This window comes from Anser cygnoides, unplaced genomic scaffold (genome assembly GCF_040182565.1).
Source record: "Anser cygnoides isolate HZ-2024a breed goose unplaced genomic scaffold, Taihu_goose_T2T_genome scaffold_43_1, whole genome shotgun sequence".
Classification (NCBI taxonomy): domain Eukaryota; kingdom Metazoa; phylum Chordata; class Aves; order Anseriformes; family Anatidae; genus Anser; species Anser cygnoides.
Window position 1 is genome coordinate 76,509 of NW_027103067.1, and position 21,644 is coordinate 98,152.

The following is a 21,644-nucleotide window of genomic DNA, read 5'->3' on the forward strand; positions in this document are numbered from 1 at the left end:
TAATGACATTATTGTTTATACCTTTTATGATACCTTGCTTTACGTTGTTGATACGGCGGATAATAAATAGCACCCAATTTGTGATGACTTTGGGAGAGAAAAGGTGATGTGTCGATAATGATGCTTAAGAAATGGACACCCCGAGAACTGACTGATGAAATCCAACTGCTACTAACAAAGGTTGAAGAAGAGACACGAATTGATGATATTAAAAAAAAAAAGGGAGGAATTGTAAGGAATAGTCCAGCAATTCGTGCCACTAAGGGGTGTGAAGGGTTAACATTGAGGCCTGGGTTTAGGCGAGAAGAGAACAAAGGGATTTCTTCAGAGAAAAACTGCTGACTTTGCACAGACGTGCAGTAACTTCTGACAGCCGGCCAAGAGACCACTAGATAAGGAGGAAGAATATGAGCCTCCCCGTCCGAGCGGCCCCCAAGAGACTAACAGAGACTGATAAGCAGGCGCCCCTGGGAGGACTTCGGATTTGGGAAACCAATTATAATAACCCTGCCTCTTCTAGAAGTAGTAATGAATATGTATTAGCCTAGGAGTATAAAAACCAGCTGCCTTACGTAACAGGTGTGCGTCCCGGTGGAGCAGAGACTCCCGGCGCACCCAGCGCTGTTTGCTTGCCTCTATTCGTTTAATAAATTGTAAACTCTGATTGTAATCCTATTTGGGACTCAGTCATTTATAACAGTCACATGGTCTGAACTTTTGGGTAGACCTGTGCGGTGTCAAGAGTTGGACTTGATGATCCTTAAGGGTCCCTTCCAACTCAGGATATTCTATGATTCTATGATTCTATGATATGAAGAAAGAAGCTGATTTTTTTATTAAAGCGTTTCAATTCTCTACTAAATTGCATTATTAGCAGTTTACCCAGTACAGCATGAAATGACAGACTGTCAGAAGAAATCTCTTCAGTAAAAATATCTTTTTGTCATTTACATTTCAAGCACTGCATATTTTGCACAAATTATGCTGGTGCTGTCTTCTGAGCATTTTGGATCAGCTAGCGAAAAGGAAAGCTTGGAGAAGAAAACTAAAACACTAAAAAAACTAAAACACGTAGAGTAGCCTGTTAAGACACAACTATCCAGTCATGTAACGGGTCTGTCCTTACTTGTATGGCTCACAAATGTTTTTACTAAAGGTGATGTCAAACAACAATTTCCTGCCTAAATGTAAAAACACCAAATCTGCTTATGTTTATTTTTTCGAGTTAAAACCACATCAGTTTGTAAATGAAGCGTTTTGTGAATTTTAATGCTTTGATTGCACATACTGCAACAGCACAAGTTGTATATGTACATGTAAAAACAAAACAAACAGAAGCCCCAGACCTTAGCTGCCTTACAAACAGAATAAAAAACAAGGCTACAAAAAGTACACGACATGCAGTCTGATACAGAGCCATCTACTGAGAGCACACAGTCTTATGAGGCAAGGAAAACTACTTTCTGGATCCCACTGAGACCAGCATTTCTTTCCACAGACAGAGCTCTATTAACAGCACCTCCCAGCTTCCTGAGCTGCTAGCAACATCCTCACTGTAAAATTCGGTATGGAAAATGTGGATGTGTACAACATCCATAATGTTTATGCTTTTCTCTAAAAGAAAAGTGGATTTTCAGACAGAAGCAAACATAACAGCACATGAAAACAAGGCCACCTCCATTACCAATGAATTTTGCTTACCTTACTTGCAACTCAATTGATCCTTTACATACAGTCAATGAATCCTATGAGAAGAAAAAGAAAAAAACATACCCCTCTGCATATTTCTTCTGGCGGTGCAATATTTGTAAACAGAATGGATAGGTCCAGGGTGTGAATGGGAAACTTCTCCAAAGCATGCAACACCGCAGATGCAAAATAAGAAACCTGGCCATATCCTGCTTTTCCTACTATTAGCAGATGAGGCTGACACGATGTTGGTTTGTAGTAAGCACTCCTAGAACAAGAGTCATAAGAAAACAAGTTTAGAAATGAGGTGCTGAATAGACACACAGATGTTCCAAGTACTTTTCCTATATACTTCCCCATCCCCCCTCCCCCCCCCAAATAATCTCCATTTTCCAGCAAGTAATAAGCTGTTCTGTGATCAGGAAGACTATCAAAGCCCATTTTCTTACAATCTTGTGCCATTACTCCCCCTCAGAAATCCCGCCCATCTCTATCGTGTCTGCTGTTCATTTGGCTGGGCTACGTAATGACTCCTCAAGTGTACACATGGACTGTCTAACCAAATACATAGACGACACCTGATCTGCTACCTGATATGGGGGAGCACAGCAACTTTCTCTCTCAGCACACACCAATCTGGATCTCATCACTTCCCATATACACCAGTCTTCAGAAGGTCTCAAGTTGAAGTACCCGAGAGATCTCTACATCTGTCAAGTTTAGCCGAAATGTGGCCCTAGTTACTGGAGAAGGTAGCAAGAAAGGAGCAGAACAGCTTTTCTAGAAAAAAATGGATGTGGGCGCTGAACCACATGGGCCATATCTAAAGCAGCACACAACTGGATTGGTTAAATGACAGCGGTACATTAAACACATGTAAGATTTCCAGTTAATTTATTCAGTCATTCTAATTGTTTCATCTTCTTCCCTTCTGTTTCCTATTCGTTACTAAACCAAGACTGCAAATTAATAGCCTGGCAATCTTGCTTTCCTACTAGGAAATATATTTGCGAGAAGCATTTGCTTTTTTTCCACTACAATAAGGCTGTACCTTTACTGGCTTAAATCAAGGATGCTAGAGAGTTAACTTTGCTCAAAAGGACAGAACATTTCCTGGACAGCACAGCAACAGAAAGTGAGAAAAATAACTGACGCGACTGTGACAACATAATCTAACTTTCCAACCGTGGGCTTACGTGACTTCCACATTAAAATACCAAAAGATAACACAATTTGGTGGCTTAATGGTAACAAATAAAAACACCGTTTGAATTTGTCTCAAGGTGTTTTAACAATCCATTTCTCAGTTTTCCTTCTGCTACAGAATTCACTACTTGTTTAGCAGTCCTGCAAAACAGAAGGGCAAAAGGTGGCAACACAAATCCAGAAAGTTGCTTATTTTTAGCTGAAAGGACAGACAGCACGTTTATGTGGTCTGGAGTCTTTCAAAGAATGCCATGGATTAAGTAGACATGTTCTAGTAGTCTGCGGATCACTTTGGCTCGGGAGGAGAAGCCTGGGCTTTTCACTTTGATCATTTAGAGCAACTTACTTCATTAGAACTTTAGTCCCTTCACACTTTCTTCTTGAGAATACCGAGCACCCCTTCAACACACAAACTTGATGTTCCCCCTTCATCTACCAACCCTCACCCTTTTAACGGCTGAAACTGTTTACAAAGACTCAGCAGTCCTAAGAATGTAAACATAATGGGGACCCATCTTTCTTTACCTGCAGAAACAGAGGAATTTTTCCTCTCGTCTGTCAGGCATTTTATCTGGTAGTTCATCTCCAGAGATTGAGGATGCGTCGTCATCACTGTCAAGTATATCATCTTGTAAAATAGGATTTAAATTGTCTGAAAGACAAAAGAGGTTTGTTAACTTTCCTGAATAGCCTGTGCCTCTTTCTCTTGCATTAATACAGCTTCTAAATCAGTGCCAAAACCATTGCTTCATTTGAGGGCACACACACAATGCTACTTCCTAGAGTTCATCCCACCACAGATCTAAGGAGATGGCACAAGTCTCTATAAAGCTGTCTTATGTCCCACTGATGTGTATGTATAAGGTACGCTACTCTCTTGGTGATTTTTTTCCCTCTTAGAATAAAGAAGATTAGGAACAATTTCTGTAGCTGCTAAATAGCTATAAAAACAAGACCCTTTCTTTCTGGAGGAGGTTCCCACAATGAAAGCACGGGGATTAAGGATGTGATGGTCACAGAATTCCATTCGTCTAGGACTACTGAGACCTGACAGAGAGACCAATGCATCTTCTACGTAAGGCTCCTTAAAGATCACTGAAGGAGAAGATAGAAGGCAGACAGCAGAGCGGGAGCGCAATTACCAATCCCCTAGCCTCTCTGCTTCCACAATCATTTAAATTAGGAGACTGGTGAAAAATCACGATAGCTAAAACAATATTTAGCTTAAACCAGTTATACTTGTATCCTGGTCCCGATGTTCTTCAGAAAGGAATTAAAAACACCAACCTAAAAATGCTTCCCCTCCACGTATCGGAGTTTTTATTTTTAAAGGAAAAGAGGCGCCTTATACTTCAAACCTTCAGTCAACCTCTACAAATGCTAATTGTCTTAGCTACTGTCAGAAGCAGGATGCTTTAGCAGAGAACGCATAGTCCTCTACTGGGTGTTGGGTCATTCAGAGCTTCTATTTGGCATTGCAGTTTAGAATCCAGAATAAAACCTATGCATTATATTCCAGATATTCCCAAAATAAACACACGCACATGCAAATAATAAAATTCTACCATCACTATGTCTGGAAGGTTTCTGTATGCTGATTGCACAAACCACAAGCTTTCGCTCTGGCAGAATTTTAAAGAAGTGGATGCTACGGTTATACCTTGCTGTCGGTCCTTCTTTAGCGCAAGCTCTGCATGCAGGAATGTCTTCTGCACGGCTTGTAAAATATTCGCTACTGAATTTTCAAAAAGCGGCTTAAAAATGGGTGACAGTGCTTGTCCAGGTGAAGCCACAATCCTGTTTGAAGCTGGAACAACCTTCTTCAGAGCCATAAAAAAAGCCTTTGCTTTTATTTTCATGGAATTAACGTCTAGTCGCAATTTCTCCCCACTTGCATAGATCGGAGGATAGCGTCGACACACAGAGCACAGCGCAGCTTCAGCACATAAGGATTTTATATCTGCACCACATTACCTTAATAAACAAAAATCAAATGTTACATTAGTCAAGGCCCAGGTTTACAATATGCAACATTTAAAGAATTTGTAATGCCAAAACTAAACAGGTTAACAGGGACTTGAAAGTGCTACCGCCCTGCAGGGAAGTTTTGTTATGTTGCTCACTGCCTGATATCCTGTGCTTATTAAGCCGAAGCAGACTCCTCATCAAGACTATACTCTTGAGGAAGATGCCCCAAAACCATTCAATGTTCTCAGACAACACGAAGAACGACAACAAAAAGTAAATAGATGAAAGCATCTAACAGATGCAGGCTGGAAGCATGGTTATTTAAATTCATAAAGGAAGCTTGCTTCCCGAACCTGTAATTGAATTAAGTTCTGACTCGTGTTTTTTTTTTCTTGTTTGCCAAGAAGACTGCCATCTTCTGTTAGTCATGCCAGATAGTCCATTAGCTCTATCAGTAGAGGTCCCAGATGCTAAAGTGAAAAATCGCGTTTTGGTGACATTCCAACCATAATGTTTTTGTGAATTTTTTCTTCAAATACTGCTGTTTTACTCTGTGTTTTCATTCTGGGCCTATCAGATGCGACCTTCAGTTATTTTCTTTGATGAGGTAGATGGCCTCGCTCCTGTGCAGTCCAGTAAACAAGACCAAATTCATAGGCAGTACATTTTTGCACCTACCTAAAATCTGCTTGATCTTTGGGGAACAAAAAAAAAAAGATGATAACCTGCTTAATTTCCTGTGAACACATTAATTTATCCTGAAAACTCGTAACTCATTTCCACTAAACTTCAGGTGATTTTAAACGATAGCTGAAAACAATACACTAAGCCTGATATCAGCACGTGGTCTGTGTTAACTTACCTATTTTTTTATGTCTTAAAATGAATCTTGTCCTTAAAAAGCTTGTCCTTTTTGACTACTCATGGAAGAAAGTCATGTGGAATGTAACAAAATTTACTGAACTGGTAAGTCTAAATTATGTTTTTCTACTAGTTCCATTATCTCAACACTTCTGACACTTCTGGATGACATGGACAACAGAGGGGAGATTGTGGTAGTCGGAGCCACCAACAGACTAGATTCTATAGATCCTGCTTTACGGAGACCAGGACGCTTTGACAGAGAGTTCCTCTTCAACTTGCCAGATAAAGAGGTGAGAACTTAAATTCAACGTTAATGCTAACGTGGCAAAGTCCAACTTTATAGAAAAAAAAATTTACAACGTGAGCAAAAGAGTGATATGTGGAGACACCGTGTCATACCGTGGTCGGCAAATGTGGTACTGAGTATATATGGTCAAGATGATACCACCAAGTAGTTAGTTCTGTAATCAAATCTTTGATTCCCGAAGTTGTTCCCGTTTGCTTAATTATTTAATCCACGTAGGCGCTTTCATCTTGACATTGTGTTCTTGGTCTCAGTACTTCCTTTATGAATGGATAGGGGACGTATTTGCATTTGATTGTTCCCCGGGTCAGTGGTAGTAGTTTGAGTCATAATTATTTTCTTCTTTATAGTAATTGTAGCAGCTTGAAACACAGCGCTAGAAGTGCTTTTTGCGAATTTACTGACTGAAAAAAAAAATTGATGAACTAATGAGACTGTCACAATGAAAGTTTGCTCAATTTTAGAGAAGTTTTTTGGAGAAAAAAGATCTGTTTCTGGATAAATTTTTCATTCCAGTATTTTCCTCTGGGTCATTAGGTCTCATATTTTGGAAACTTATTATAGAAGGTATAAATGCCTTTTCTTTCATTGCAGGTTCCTATCAAAAGTTCAGTGTAACAAATTAAGAAATACTGGATTTCCTGGTTGAAAATGCAGAGTGTATATTACGTAACTGTACAATACTTGAAAGTTTAGCAAATAAGAAAAGTATATTAATATATGAGGGGTTTTGAGGGAAGACTGTTTTTTGTTTGTTTGATTTTTGGTTTGTTTGTTTTTGTGGGTGTTTTTAAGGAAAACTTAGGACAAGCTAAAATGCGATGATTTTGTTTCCATGCTAGAAAAGAAATTTTCAAGATTCATACTCGTGACCGGATCCCTAAGCCACCGCACCTGTTGCTTGATGAGCTAGCTGAGAAATGCATTGGTAAGACTGAAAACAAAATGGATTAATGCTTGTGACTAAGTTCTGAAGAATCTTAGCTTGTGCCAGGCAGTACCCAAGCTCTTGTGCCTTTCTGCACAACTAGTCCATGAGTCAGCTGGCACGCCTTCGTAGCAATCAGGTGCTTTCATCTATTTATTTTTGTTGTCGTTCTTCGTGTTGTCTGAGAACATTGAATGGTTTTGGGGCATCTTCCTCAAGAGTATAGTCTTGATGAGGAGTCTGCTTCGGCTTAATAAGCACAGGATATCAGGCAGTGAGCAACATAACAAAACTTCCCTGCAGGGCGGTAGCACTTTCAAGTCCCTGTTAACCTGTTTAGTTTTGGCATTACAAATTCTTTAAATGTTGCATATTGTAAACCTGGGCCTTGACTAATGTAACATTTGATTTTTGTTTATTAAGGTAATGTGGTGCAGATATAAAATCCTTATGTGCTGAAGCTGCGCTGTGCTCTGTGTGTCGACGCTATCCTCCGATCTATGCAAGTGGGGAGAAATTGCGACTAGACGTTAATTCCATGAAAATAAAAGCAAAGGCTTTTTTTATGGCTCTGAAGAAGGTTGTTCCAGCTTCAAACAGGATTGTGGCTTCACCTGGACAAGCACTGTCACCCATTTTTAAGCCGCTTTTTGAAAATTCAGTAGCGAATATTTTACAAGCCGTGCAGAAGACATTCCTGCATGCAGAGCTTGCGCTAAAGAAGGACCGACAGCAAGGTATAACCGTAGCATCCACTTCTTTAAAATTCTGCCAGAGCGAAAGCTTGTGGTTTGTGCAATCAGCATACAGAAACCTTCCAGACATAGTGATGGTAGAATTTTATTATTTGCATGTGCGTGTGTTTATTTTGGGAATATCTGGAATATAATGCATAGGTTTTATTCTGGATTCTAAACTGCAATGCCAAATAGAAGCTCTGAATGACCCAACACCCGGTAGAGGACTATGCGTTCTCTGCTAAAGCATCCTGCTTCTGACAGTAGCTAAGACAATTAGCATTTGTAGAGGTTGACTGAAGGTTTGAAGTATAAGGCGCCTCTTTTCCTTTAAAAATAAAAACTCCGATACGTGGAGGGGAAGCATTTTTAGGTTGGTGTTTTTAATTCCTTTCTGAAGAACATCGGGACCAGGATACAAGTATAACTGGTTTAAGCTAAATATTGTTTTAGCTATCGTGATTTTTCACCAGTCTCCTAATTTAAATGATTGTGGAAGCAGAGAGGCTAGGGGATTGGTAATTGCGCTCCCGCTCTGCTGTCTGCCTTCTATCTTCTCCTTCAGTGATCTTTAAGGAGCCTTACGTAGAAGATGCATTGGTCTCTCTGTCAGGTCTCAGTAGTCCTAGACGAATGGAATTCTGTGACCATCACATCCTTAATCCCCGTGCTTTCATTGTGGGAACCTCCTCCAGAAAGAAAGGGTCTTGTTTTTATAGCTATTTAGCAGCTACAGAAATTGTTCCTAATCTTCTTTATTCTAAGAGGGAAAAAAATCACCAAGAGAGTAGCGTACCTTATACATACACATCAGTGGGACATAAGACAGCTTTATAGAGACTTGTGCCATCTCCTTAGATCTGTGGTGGGATGAACTCTAGGAAGTAGCATTGTGTGTGTGCCCTCAAATGAAGCAATGGTTTTGGCACTGATTTAGAAGCTGTATTAATGCAAGAGAAAGAGGCACAGGCTATTCAGGAAAGTTAACAAACCTCTTTTGTCTTTCAGACAATTTAAATCCTATTTTACAAGATGATATACTTGACAGTGATGACGACGCATCCTCAATCTCTGGAGATGAACTACCAGATAAAATGCCTGACAGACGAGAGGAAAAATTCCTCTGTTTCTGCAGGTAAAGAAAGATGGGTCCCCATTATGTTTACATTCTTAGGACTGCTGAGTCTTTGTAAACAGTTTCAGCCGTTAAAAGGGTGAGGGTTGGTAGATGAAGGGGGAACATCAAGTTTGTGTGTTGAAGGGGTGCTCGGTATTCTCAAGAAGAAAGTGTGAAGGGACTAAAGTTCTAATGAAGTAAGTTGCTCTAAATGATCAAAGTGAAAAGCCCAGGCTTCTCCTCCCGAGCCAAAGTGATCCGCAGACTACTAGAACATGTCTACTTAATCCATGGCATTCTTTGAAAGACTCCAGACCACATAAACGTGCTGTCTGTCCTTTCAGCTAAAAATAAGCAACTTTCTGGATTTGTGTTGCCACCTTTTGCCCTTCTGTTTTGCAGGACTGCTAAACAAGTAGTGAATTCTGTAGCAGAAGGAAAACTGAGAAATGGATTGTTAAAACACCTTGAGACAAATTCAAACGGTGTTTTTATTTGTTACCATTAAGCCACCAAATTGTGTTATCTTTTGGTATTTTAATGTGGAAGTCACGTAAGCCCACGGTTGGAAAGTTAGATTATGTTGTCACAGTCGCGTCAGTTATTTTTCTCACTTTCTGTTGCTGTGCTGTCCAGGAAATGTTCTGTCCTTTTGAGCAAAGTTAACTCTCTAGCATCCTTGATTTAAGCCAGTAAAGGTACAGCCTTATTGTAGTGGAAAAAAAGCAAATGCTTCTCGCAAATATATTTCCTAGTAGGAAAGCAAGATTGCCAGGCTATTAATTTGCAGTCTTGGTTTAGTAACGAATAGGAAACAGAAGGGAAGAAGATGAAACAATTAGAATGACTGAATAAATTAACTGGAAATCTTACATGTGTTTAATGTACCGCTGTCATTTAACCAATCCAGTTGTGTGCTGCTTTAGATATGGCCCATGTGGTTCAGCGCCCACATCCATTTTTTTCTAGAAAAGCTGTTCTGCTCCTTTCTTGCTACCTTCTCCAGTAACTAGGGCCACATTTCGGCTAAACTTGACAGATGTAGAGATCTCTCGGGTACTTCAACTTGAGACCTTCTGAAGACTGGTGTATATGGGAAGTGATGAGATCCAGATTGGTGTGTGCTGAGAGAGAAAGTTGCTGTGCTCCCCCATATCAGGTAGCAGATCAGGTGTCGTCTATGTATTTGGTTAGACAGTCCATGTGTACACTTGAGGAGTCATTACGTAGCCCAGCCAAATGAACAGCAGACACGATAGAGATGGGCGGGATTTCTGAGGGGGAGTAATGGCACAAGATTGTAAGAAAATGGGCTTTGATAGTCTTCCTGATCACAGAACAGCTTATTACTTGCTGGAAAATGGAGATTATTTGGGGGGGGGAGGGGGGATGGGGAAGTATATAGGAAAAGTACTTGGAACATCTGTGTGTCTATTCAGCACCTCATTTCTAAACTTGTTTTCTTATGACTCTTGTTCTAGGAGTGCTTACTACAAACCAACATCGTGTCAGCCTCATCTGCTAATAGTAGGAAAAGCAGGATATGGCCAGGTTTCTTATTTTGCATCTGCGGTGTTGCATGCTTTGGAGAAGTTTCCCATTCACACCCTGGACCTATCCATTCTGTTTACAAATATTGCACCGCCAGAAGAAATATGCAGAGGGGTATGTTTTTTTCTTTTTCTTCTCATAGGATTCATTGACTGTATGTAAAGGATCAATTGAGTTGCAAGTAAGGTAAGCAAAATTCATTGGTAATGGAGGTGGCCTTGTTTTCATGTGCTGTTATGTTTGCTTCTGTCTGAAAATCCACTTTTCTTTTAGAGAAAAGCATAAACATTATGGATGTTGTACACATCCACATTTTCCATACCGAATTTTACAGTGAGGATGTTGCTAGCAGCTCAGGAAGCTGGGAGGTGCTGTTAATAGAGCTCTGTCTGTGGAAAGAAATGCTGGTCTCAGTGGGATCCAGAAAGTAGTTTTCCTTGCCTCATAAGACTGTGTGCTCTCAGTAGATGGCTCTGTATCAGACTGCATGTCGTGTACTTTTTGTAGCCTTGTTTTTTATTCTGTTTGTAAGGCAGCTAAGGTCTGGGGCTTCTGTTTGTTTTGTTTTTACATGTACATATACAACTTGTGCTGTTGCAGTATGTGCAATCAAAGCATTAAAATTCACAAAACGCTTCATTTACAAACTGATGTGGTTTTAACTCGAAAAAATAAACATAAGCAGATTTGGTGTTTTTACATTTAGGCAGGAAATTGTTGTTTGACATCACCTTTAGTAAAAACATTTGTGAGCCATACAAGTAAGGACAGACCCGTTACATGACTGGATAGTTGTGTCTTAACAGGCTACTCTACGTGTTTTAGTTTTTTTAGTGTTTTAGTTTTCTTCTCCAAGCTTTCCTTTTCGCTAGCTGATCCAAAATGCTCAGAAGACAGCACCAGCATAATTTGTGCAAAATATGCAGTGCTTGAAATGTAAATGACAAAAAGATATTTTTACTGAAGAGATTTCTTCTGACAGTCTGTCATTTCATGCTGTACTGGGTAAACTGCTAATAATGCAATTTAGTAGAGAATTGAAACGCTTTAATAAAAAAATCAGCTTCTTTCTTCATATCATAGAATCATAGAATCATAGAATATCCTGAGTTGGAAGGGACCCTTAAGGATCATCAAGTCCAACTCTTGACACCGCACAGGTCTACCCAAAAGTTCAGACCATGTGACTAAGTGCACAGTCCAATCTCTTCTTAAATTCAGACAGGCTCGGTGCAGTGACCACTTCCCTGGGGAGCCTGTTCCAGTGTGCAACCACCCTCTCTGTGAAGAACCCCCTCCTGATGTCAAGCCTAAATTTCCCCTGCCTCAGCTTAACCCCGTTCCCGCGGGTCCTGTCACTGGTGTTAATGGAGAAAAGGTCTCCTGCCTCTCGACACCCCCTTACGAGGAAGTTGTAGACTGTGATGAGGTCTCCCCTCAGCTTCCTCTTCTCCAGGCTGAACAGGCCCAGTGACCTCAGCCGTTCCTCGTATGTCTTCCCCTCCAGGCATTTCACCATCTTCGTAGCCCTCCTCTGTACACTCTCCAACAGTTTCATGTCCTTTTTATACTGTGGTGCACAGTACTCGAGGTGAGGCCGCACCAGCGCAGAGTAGAGCGGGACAATCACCTCCCTTGACCTACTAGCGATGCCGTGCTTGATGCACCCCAGGACACGGTTGGCCCTCCTGGCCGCCAGGGCACACTGCTGGCTCATATTCAACTTGCTGTCTACCACGACCCCCAGATCCCTCTCTTCTAGGCTGCTCTCCAGCGTCTCATCGCCCAGTCTGTACGTGCAGCCAGGGTTTCCCCGTCCCAGGTGCAGGACCCGGCACTTGCTCTTATTGAACTTCATGCGATTGGTGATCGCCCAGCTCTCCAACCTATCCAGATCCCTCTGCAAGGCCTTTCCACCCTCATTCGAGTCCACAACTCCTCCAAGTTTGGTGTCATCAGCAAACTTGCTCAAAATACCTTCTATTCCTACATCCAGATCGTTTATAAAAATATTGAAAAGTACCGGCCCTAAAATGGAGCCTTGAGGGACCCCACTGGTGACCGCCCGCCAGCCTGACGCAGCCCCATTTACCATAACCCTTTGGGCCCTGCCCGTTAGCCAATTGCTCACCCATCGTATGATGTTTTTATTTAGCTGTATGGTGGACATTTTGTCCAGTAGGATCCTATGGGAAACCGTGTCAAAAGCCTTGCTGAAGTCCAAAAAAATCACATCAGCTGGTTTCCCTTGGTCCATCATACGGGTGATCTTATCATAAAAGGAAATCAGGTTAGTTAGGCAGGACCTACCCTTCACAAACCCATGCTGGCTGGGACCAATGACTGCTTTGTCCCCCAGGTGCACCTCAATAAGTTCGAGAACCATCTTCTCCATGATTTTACCAGGCACTGACGTGAGACTGACAGGCCTGTAATTGCTAGGGTCTTCTTTCTGACCCTTCTTGTAAATCGGCACAACATTTGCCAGCTTCCAGTCTACTGGGACCTCTCCAAATTCCCAGGATCGTTGAAAAATAATTGAGAGAGGTTCCGCGATGACGTCCGCCAGCTCTTTCAGCACCCGCGGATGAATCCCATCCGGACCCATGGATTTGTAGGGATCCAGGTGGAGTAGCAAATCCCGCACACGTTCAGGGTCGGTTGGGAGTTTGTCATCCCCACCGTCCCGGTCCTCCAGCTCAGGGCACCCTGGGTCCCGAAGCCCATCATTGGCATTGAAGACAGAGGCAAAGAAGGCGTTAAGCGTCTCTGCTTTGCCTGTGTCATTGTCTGTGAGGAGACCTTCCCTATCAAGGAGCGGCCCTATGTATTCTTTAGTTCTCTTTTTTCCATTCACATATCTGAAAAAGCCCTTTTTATTTTCTCTCACAGACACAGCCAGCTTCAACTCTAGGTGTGCTTTGGCCACACGAATTTTCTCCCTACAAACACGAACAGCATCCCTGTATCCTTTCCATGACACCTGGCCCTCCTTCCAGTAGCGAAACACTCTCTGTTTCCGCCTAATCTCCATTAGAATGTTCCTGGTCAGCCACGCCGGCCTCCTGCCCCGCCTGCCTGACTTGCGATATTTAGGAATTGCCTGATCTTGTGCTTCTAGGAGGCATCGCTTAAAGAATGACCAGCACTGGTGGACATCGAGGCCTTCAAGAGCAGTTTCCCAGGGGACCTTGCTGACTAGTTCCCTGAGCAGCCTGAAGTCCGCTTTCCCCATATCTAGGGATGAGGTTTTGGTGGCACTTTTCCTTCTGTCACCGTAAATTTTGAATTCAACCACTTCATGGTCGCTATGACCAAGGCGGCCACCAATCACCACATCTCCCACCAGACCCTCCCTGTTTTCTAGCAACAGGTCTAGGAGGGCACCTTTCCTAGTTGGCTCCGTTAGCACCTGCACCAAGAAGTTATCATCTAGGTGCTTCATGAACCTCCTGGACTTGCTCGTGTCAGCCGTGTGGCACTCCCAGTTAACGTCTGGCAAGTTGAAGTCCCCCATAAGGACAAGGGGAGTTAATCTCAAGGCCTCTCTTAGTTCTGTAAAGAATAATTTATCGGCGCTATCGTCCTGGCCAGGCGGTCTGTAATAGACTCCCACAACGACATCCCCTTTATTCGTTCGTCCCTTGATCCTTACCCAGAGGCTCTCAACTTCGCCATCGCCGACCTGAAGTTCCACACAGTCCAGCCCCTGCTTCACATACATCGCCACCCCACCACCTCGCCTACCCTGCCTGTCCCTCCTGAAGAGCCTGTAACCATCTATTGCAACACCCCAGTCACAGGACTCATCCCACCAGGTTTCGCTTATGCCGATGATGTCGTAGTTGCGGGACTGGGCCAGGACTTCTAGCTCATCCATTTTATTCCTCATGCTGCATGCGTTCGTGTAGAAGCACTTCAGGTGTGTCTCCTTACACTCAGCACCTTGTGGATCTGCCCGAAGGACCTCACTGGCACACAGCCCCTCTGATTCTAGCGTACCTTCCCTTAGGTCTTCACCGGCGTGCCTGGTTTTAGCCCCTTCCCCCTTCGACTCTAGTTTAAAGCCCTATCTATCAGCCCTGCCAACTCCTGACCAAAGATCCTTACCCCTCTCCGAGAGAGGCACATCCCATCCGGTGCCATCAGGCCCTGTGTAGCATAGACCTTCCCGTGATCAAAGAACCCAAAGTTCTGCCGGTCACACCAGTCTCGAAGCCACGAGTTTATGTGAGCAGCACGCCTTTCAGCTTCGATCCCCCCTATTGGAAGGACAGAGGCAAACACAACCTGCGCCCCTGATCCTCTAAGTAGTCACCCCAAGTCCCTAAAGTCTCTTTTGATCGCCTTCGGACTTCTCGTTGCTACTTCATCGCTACCAGCCTGAAAGACCAGTAGCGGGTAGTAGTCAGTGGGCCGTACCAGGCGCTTGACTTTCTTGGCGAAGTCTCTCACCCGAGCCCCAGGGAGGCAACAGACTTCTCTGCGGGTTGGGTCCAGTCGGCATATCGGTCCCTCTGTCCCTTTCAGAAGGGAGCCCCCCATAACAATAGCCCTTCTTTCTTTTTTGAAGGATGATGTGGCAATGCGATGTGTAGGTCGCCTTGTCTTAGGCGCCCCCTCCAACTGGGACGGGTTTTTATCTACTTTGTCATTCAGATTGTCTTGTTCTAGTCCTTCATATCGATTATTTAAGGGTAGATGAGAAGGTGAGGTGGGCAGAGAGAGGGCTCGCCTACCACCCCGAATAGGCACCTGCCTCCATTCCCCCCCTTGATCTAGGTCTCCTCCCGCTGCCTGGCAGGAGGAGGGAACCTCCGTCTTCTGCATAACAGGAGACGCCTGTGCTGTGGCAGGCTCGTGAGCCTGCCTCAGAGAGGGTAGAGTGCACCTCCACCATTCAATTTCCATCTCCGATTCCCTGATGCTCCTGAGCCTGTTCACCTCCTCCCGGAGCACCGCTACCTGGCTGAGCAGTTCTTCAACCTGGGCACACCTCCCACAGGCATACCCACCACTGCTGTCGGAGACCGACAGAAGGCTGGGGCACACTCTGCAGCCCAGGACCTGGACAGCTGCGTGTTTCCCGGATCCCTCCGTCTGAGTAGCCACCCTGGTGACCGTGGCTGGAGATGCCGCACGAGATGCGGAGGCCACGGTTTTCTGCCTGGTTGATACCATGGTCAGGTTCTACGCAAGCAGGTTACAAGCACCGAAGGGAGAGGCAGCTGCAACAGAGCGACGATGGGTCCCCGCCCTTCCTGCCCGCGCTCACTGCCTCGCTAACTGCCGCGTCACTCCCCCCGCTTCACTCCCTGTTTGCCGGCCCTGGTCGCCGCGCTCCTGGTCGCTCGCGCTCCCTAAGGGCTGCCTTTGAACGGCCGGGGGGAGGAGCTGTCGCTGACGCTGCTGGCTCCGCCTACGCCTCGTCAGCCTCCCTCACGAGGGCTGCCGGTGCCTGGCGGCTCCCTCACGTAGGCTCGATGCCCGAAAAATAGCCCTGCCTGTCCCGATCCCGCGCTCCGCTGCAGCACACGTCTGCTCCAGAGCCGGTCGCCTCAGCAAGTCGAGCCAAATATGAGCCAAAGCTTTCTAAGCTGGAAAGCCGAGATCCAGTTTCTGCTTAAGTAACTTTGAAATCAATTTATAGTTGTATTCCTAAACAAACTGTAGTAAAAGTACATGCATAACTTGGATGACTTCTGAGCGTTTACATTAAAGGAAGGTGTTCAAAACAGGAACAAGCTGTTCTCCTTCTGATTATTTTGTCTCAGTTATTGGGGGAGAGAATGGGTCTTACGTAGGTGTGTTTATTGTCAACTGCTTTGAAAGTGCTTAAGTTTCCGCAGCAGTTTGTGTGCTGGTTCTAAATTCCTTCTAAAATAAGTCTTGAAATTCCTTACCTCCCTTTTGATACTAGAAATTGAATAATGGAGGAAACCCAAGAAGTGCTAGCTACTTCAGACACCTTCTTTTGGTACAGAAATAAAAACTCAGCAAAAAGCCCTCACTTGTCTCCTGAAGCCTTTCTCTTCCCTCTATAGCCATAAAGGTTCTAACTAAAGGGCAGCAAGGCAAGTAAATACAAAGTAAGCGATCTTGGATGTGGTGAATGCCATTACTTTATCATTGCACAATCCTTTCATTGAAATGTAATTCTGCAGGTGTTTCTTAAAGGTGATATTTGAACTTGCCATGCTAAACTGTGAAAATGTAGCCTTTTAAGGCCAAGAAGATAACTTCAGTTTGTCTTCTTCAGGTTATTAGTAATTTTAACAGGTACTCATCTTTTTGGAATAGAGTATGATTTCTTTGTGGCCTTAAATCTGAAATGTTTTTTCTCCTTCTGCTTTCGATCCAAAAATTATTTATTAAGGAATTTGGAGAAGTTTACGAGTAAGGAAGACAGAACAAAATTTTTTGAGGACCTAACTCTAAATGGAACTGTTAAGCCTCCGGTAAAGAAAGCAGGTGAGGATCTAAGAAGTACATCTAAAACCTTCCTAACTGAAAGTTACTAGCTCTTTGGTATTTTCTTTGCTGGTCATTTTCTATCGGTAATTTTTCATCTGCTTGTATTTGAGCACTGTGAATTGGCTAATTTTTCCTGGTTAATTGAAGTTCGCCGGACATTGGAAGTCCTGCCTGTAGCATCACCAGCTGAGCCTCAAGAGCCGACAGAGGAAGAAGTAGGACTGCTGGAGGAGGAATTGGAGGATACGTTGCGTGAACTTAGAGTTTTCTTAAGGGAGCTTACTCAGAGACTTGCCACTGACAGACGTTTCGTGGAATTTACAAAGCCCGTTGACCCACAGAAGGTAAACGAGCGTTGATCTGTGCGTAGCATCTTATCTGTGTGTACTTGTAATTTCTCAGTGTTTGTATTTCTCAGCATTTTGGGGAAGGAAGGTTTAACTTTGTTTTTAGGACTGCTCTAGTGCACTGTTGTGATTTTGCAAGAAGCAGGCAGGGCTTTTACTTCTGCTGACTCTCCAATATCTGTGATTGGATTATTCGCTGAAAGCCCTGGTTTCATTCTAAACCGTCAGACCAAATGCCACCACGGCTTGCTCATGAAAAGGCTTTGATATGTAGGCATGTTAGAGCACTGAAAAGCACAGAGATCTTTCTTTATAATTACAAACAGTATTTACAGGACTATGTTAGTGAAGTCTGAAGCTCTTTATTGGACTGTCAGTTTCTGTGGGAACAGGAGTAGAAGCAGCAGTTTGTAAAAGAAGTTTTGAGATTCTGTTCTCTGTTTCATCTGGAACTCCTCAATATGAGATCAGCCTGAAGTGCTGTGTGTTTTCTTTTTCCTCCCATTTGCTGCTTAGGCCCCTTTTTCTCCTTTCATGTAATCAAAAAGTCTAAACTAGGGGCATATACTTCAAAGACAGATGTAACTGGAATATGCCCGCGTATCAGCAAAGTCCTGTTCACGTAGGCATGCGCTGACTTTTCTTCCCTTTTCCTCCTAGGTTCTTGAGGTGTGAAACATCTAGACAAATACATATGTCCTCATGCAAACTAGTCATTAGGCGCCTCTTACGGTCTGAGTAAAGAAATGAGCACCCCTGAGCCCAGTTATCTCATTCTAAAGCAGATGCCTGGAATAGACGCCTCAGAGGTGCAATTTGTGCGCCTTTTTCTCAATGTCAACAACAAAGAGAATGTCGGATGGCTTACTCAGATTTCATTGCTGTGATTTTTCTGAAGCAAAGTGAAATGACTCTCTCACCCTCGGTGTTCCTTCTCTACTATGCTTCTGACCTCCCTACTTCATTTTTTCTTCTCGTAGCAGCTGTAACGCCAGTTGAAAGAGCCCTTCCATTTTTGAGAAGCGAAGTGGTTAATTTCAGCATCTTCTGATGCGTCACAAGTATTCAGGGTTTTAAGAAGACATTTATTGAAAGTTTTCCAAATGATTTTGGTAGACAGCGTGCAAGTGTAAGAAAACCTCTGAACACATCTATTTGATTGGCAGGTACCTGGTTATGCAACAGTCATTAAAGAGGCAATGGACCTTTCACCAGTTCTCAGTAAAATTGACTCGCCCCAATACCTAAGTGCAGGAGACTTTCTGAAGGATATTGATCTAATCTGTAACAATGCCTTAGAATACAACCCAGATCAAAGACCTGCAGGTGAGGATGTGCTTTTTATGCCTAGTTTAAAAAATCTGTCAGATGTATAGATGGATAAATGCTGTGTGTGGACAGTAGCCTTTGGATGGATTAGATGATTTTGGATATCCACAGAGAACATTTCTTACCGGGTTGTAAATATTTCAGCATTTTGCTACTTGGGCATGGAATTGGGATCTAAGTGTTCACAAGGAACATCTGCTTTTTGTTTGATTGGGGGGTGTTTGTTTTCTGTCTCAGTTTCAAATTTGTATGGAGCAGTGACGTTAGCTGGAAAGAAGGGAGAAGCCAAGTATTTCTCAGTGAAGATGATAACAATTCTGTCTCTGTATTTGTAGAAAGAGATTGTTTTGCAGGTACAGGATACTTCATTGAGACTGTATTCTACATAAACAGAAAACCTGACTGAAGACATTTGTGTCATTCCAGATTCTTAGACACTTCAACTGACTCCTACTGGACATTCTCAGGTAGGACAGCAACAGATGAGTGTTGAGAACACTGTGGAAGCTTCCACAGAGCCAGACAATGTAGTTATTGTGGATCACTATGAGCTCAAAGTATGTCTAATTCCAAGTTTTTGTAATACTCAAATAGGACATATTCTTGCGACCAGTACAACTGCAAATTAAGTCAGTTGTTAAGCAATGCCAGTTAAAACAATTGGAAGGACATATAGATTGTGAAGTAATTCAACCTATAATGCACTGTGACTGTTTAGTTTCCACACCTCGTGTAGATTTCTGTAGGCTACCGTTTGCTTTTGGTCAACTGTAGCTGAGGAGACAGTTTCTTTGCCTAATTTTTAAGGTAAAAGGCCTCGTTGAATTTTAAAATACCGCACTGATGACCTGCTTAGTACTATTGGTTATGATTGTTGTTTTAACAATTTTTATGATGGGTTTGAGGGCTTTTCTTTGGGGATGTTTATTATGTATTTAATTTTTTTTGCATGCTTTGATGTATTAGGAACCTGAAAAGGATCTTTATTTCTTGCAGTGATGATTTTAAACCTGAAGATAGCAGGTTGACATAAACTAGCTAGTCATGGATAAGCGACTACTTTTCTGAAATTCCTTCAAAATGCAGTATTAGGATTTCCCATTGTTGTGGTTTAACCCAGCCGGCAGCTAAACACCACACAGCCGTTCGCTCACCCTCCCCCCTCCCTCTCAGGGCTGGGGGGAGAAACGGGAAAGTGAAGCCTGCGAGCTGAGATAAAGACAGTTTATTAAGACAGGAAAATAAGAATAACAATAATAATAATGATGATAATAGTATTACTAATAATAATGTGTACGAAACAAGTGATGCACAATGCAATTGCTCACCACCCACTGACCGATGCCCAGCCTATCCCCGAGCAGCCGGCCCCCACCCCGGCCAGCCACCCCTATATATTGTTTAGCATGACGTCAGATGGTATGGAATCCCCCTTTGGCCAGTTTGGGTCAGCTGTCCTGGGTCTGTCCCCTCCCAGCTCCTGCTGCACCCCCAGCCTGCTCGCTGGCAGGACAGAGTGAGAAGCTGAAAAGTCCTTGGCTTGGTGTAAGCACTGCTCTGCGACAATTAAAACATCAGCATGTTATCAGTGCTCTTCTCATCCTAATCCAAAACATAGCACCCTACCAGCTACTAGGAGGAAAATTAACTCTGTCCTAACTGAAACCAGGACACCCATCCATACTATTGCAGTGTAATAAGGGTTTGCCAATCCCTCACGGGAGGAAGGTGGTTATCCTAGGCTCCAGTGGGGGAAATGGGTAAGAGTGGCCCTAGGTACGTGAGGAAAAAGGTTCCTTTGCATGAGTTGGAGAGGGCATGAGTAAGGACCATCTTGAGTGGAGAGCAGAATGAGGGAAATTAGAAATTAGAACGAGGAAATTAGAATTTAGGAAAATTGCTAGGAGTCATGGAGGTTGGCCCAAAACAGATTAGGACTGCTGTTTCTGTGCTGCATGAATCCTGTGTGGGGAGATTATGAGCAGATAAGAATCCTCTTTGGTAAAGGGGCTTGTCAACACAATTTTTGTCACATCCTTAAGCTGTGACCTAATTTGTAGAGGCGATACTAACTTTTTAAAGGTGTGTTCCTAAGGAAGCAGATTCCAGGTTTCTCTGTTGTTCGTGTCTGCCAATATATATGGAAAAGCCATAGAGGTTTTTCACAGAGTCAGCTAGGTAAACCTCAAGAAGTAGCTGGATTTTTGTTGTTGTTGTTTGCTCCTTTGTCCTCGAACTTGATGAACTTGCCGAGGCGACCGGCTCCGGGGCAGACGCGTGCTGCAGCGGAGCGCGGGATCGGGACAGGCAGGGCTATTTTTCGGGCATCGAGCCTACGTGAGGGAGCCGCCAGGCACCGGCAGCCCTCGTGAGGGAGGCTGACGAGGCGTAGGCGGAGCCAGCAGCGTCAGCGACAGCTCCTCCCCCCGGCCGTTCAAAGGCAGCCCTTAGGGAGCGCGAGCGACCAGGAGCGCGGCGAACAGGGAGTGACACGGGGGGAGTGACGCGGCAGTTAGCGAGGCAGTGAGCGCAGGCAGGGCGGGCAGGCAGGGCGGAGCGCTCACACCCGCCCATAGGGACAACTCCTCCAACGGCACTCTCCCGTCAGCTGGGCTGCGATGGTCTCCACCAGGCACGGTGCTTTCTCTAGGAAGTCAGTACACACCCAGACCGACTGCCCGTCCAAACACGCGGCAGTTCAGGTCTCCGGATGCGGGGAGTGTCTGAGCCTCTTGCTGCCATCGGCGGGGGGCAGAGAGACTGCCTGCTTGAGGTGCGAGCAGGTGGACGACCTGGTCCGCATGGTGGCGGAACTCAAGGAGGAGGTGCAGAGGTTGAGGGATATCAGGGAGTGCGAGCGGGAGATAGACTGGTGGAGCGACTCCCTGCAGGACCGGAGGGAGAGGGACCAGGGTGAGACGCTCCAAAGGGGGGTGGACCCCCTGCCCTGTCGCCATCGGGCAGAGGGAGGGGACCTGCGAGTTGAGGAGGAATGGAGGCAGGTCCCTGCTCGACCTCGCAGGAGATGCCCTCCCCTTCCGGTGCCGCCTTCCCAGGTGCCCTTGAACAATAGGTTTGAGGCCCTGGAGCTTGAGAGACCAGTGGGTGAGGATGAGGTAGGAAGCCTACC

General features: G+C 44.2%; 2 protein-coding genes across 7 annotated transcripts in view; one reads left to right on the plus strand and one right to left on the minus strand.

Annotated features, from left to right (window-relative positions):
• LOC136789250 (ATPase family AAA domain-containing protein 2-like) overlaps window positions 1-4,864 on the minus strand; it is a 35,830-nt gene extending 30,966 nt beyond the window's left edge. The window contains exons 1-4 of the mRNA XM_066989277.1: window positions 4,556-4,864; window positions 3,421-3,547; window positions 1,888-1,957; window positions 1,702-1,745 (exon numbers count right to left, since the gene is read on the minus strand). Coding sequence (XP_066845378.1) covers window positions 1,702-1,745; window positions 1,888-1,957; window positions 3,421-3,547; window positions 4,556-4,754 — 440 coding nt within the window. The 5' untranslated portion in view covers window positions 4,755-4,864. The remainder of the gene's footprint in view (window positions 1-1,701; window positions 1,746-1,887; window positions 1,958-3,420; window positions 3,548-4,555) is intronic.
• Window positions 4,865-5,466: 602 nt separating this feature from the next.
• Window positions 5,467-21,644, plus strand: part of LOC125181523 (ATPase family AAA domain-containing protein 2-like) — a 30,984-nt gene continuing 14,806 nt past the window's right edge. Inside the window, exons 1-10 of one of the 6 annotated variants that reach the window (XM_066989272.1) lie at window positions 5,467-6,017; window positions 6,874-6,959; window positions 7,383-7,696; window positions 8,705-8,831; window positions 10,295-10,364; window positions 10,507-10,550; window positions 16,741-16,835; window positions 16,986-17,182; window positions 18,352-18,511; window positions 18,908-18,981. In XM_066989272.1, coding sequence (XP_066845373.1) covers window positions 7,498-7,696; window positions 8,705-8,831; window positions 10,295-10,364; window positions 10,507-10,550; window positions 16,741-16,835; window positions 16,986-17,182; window positions 18,352-18,511; window positions 18,908-18,948 — 933 coding nt within the window. In that variant the 5' untranslated portion in view covers window positions 5,467-6,017; window positions 6,874-6,959; window positions 7,383-7,497 and the 3' untranslated portion in view covers window positions 18,949-18,981. The other 5 variants (XM_066989271.1, XM_066989273.1, XM_066989276.1 and 2 more) reach the window with 5 other exon arrangements.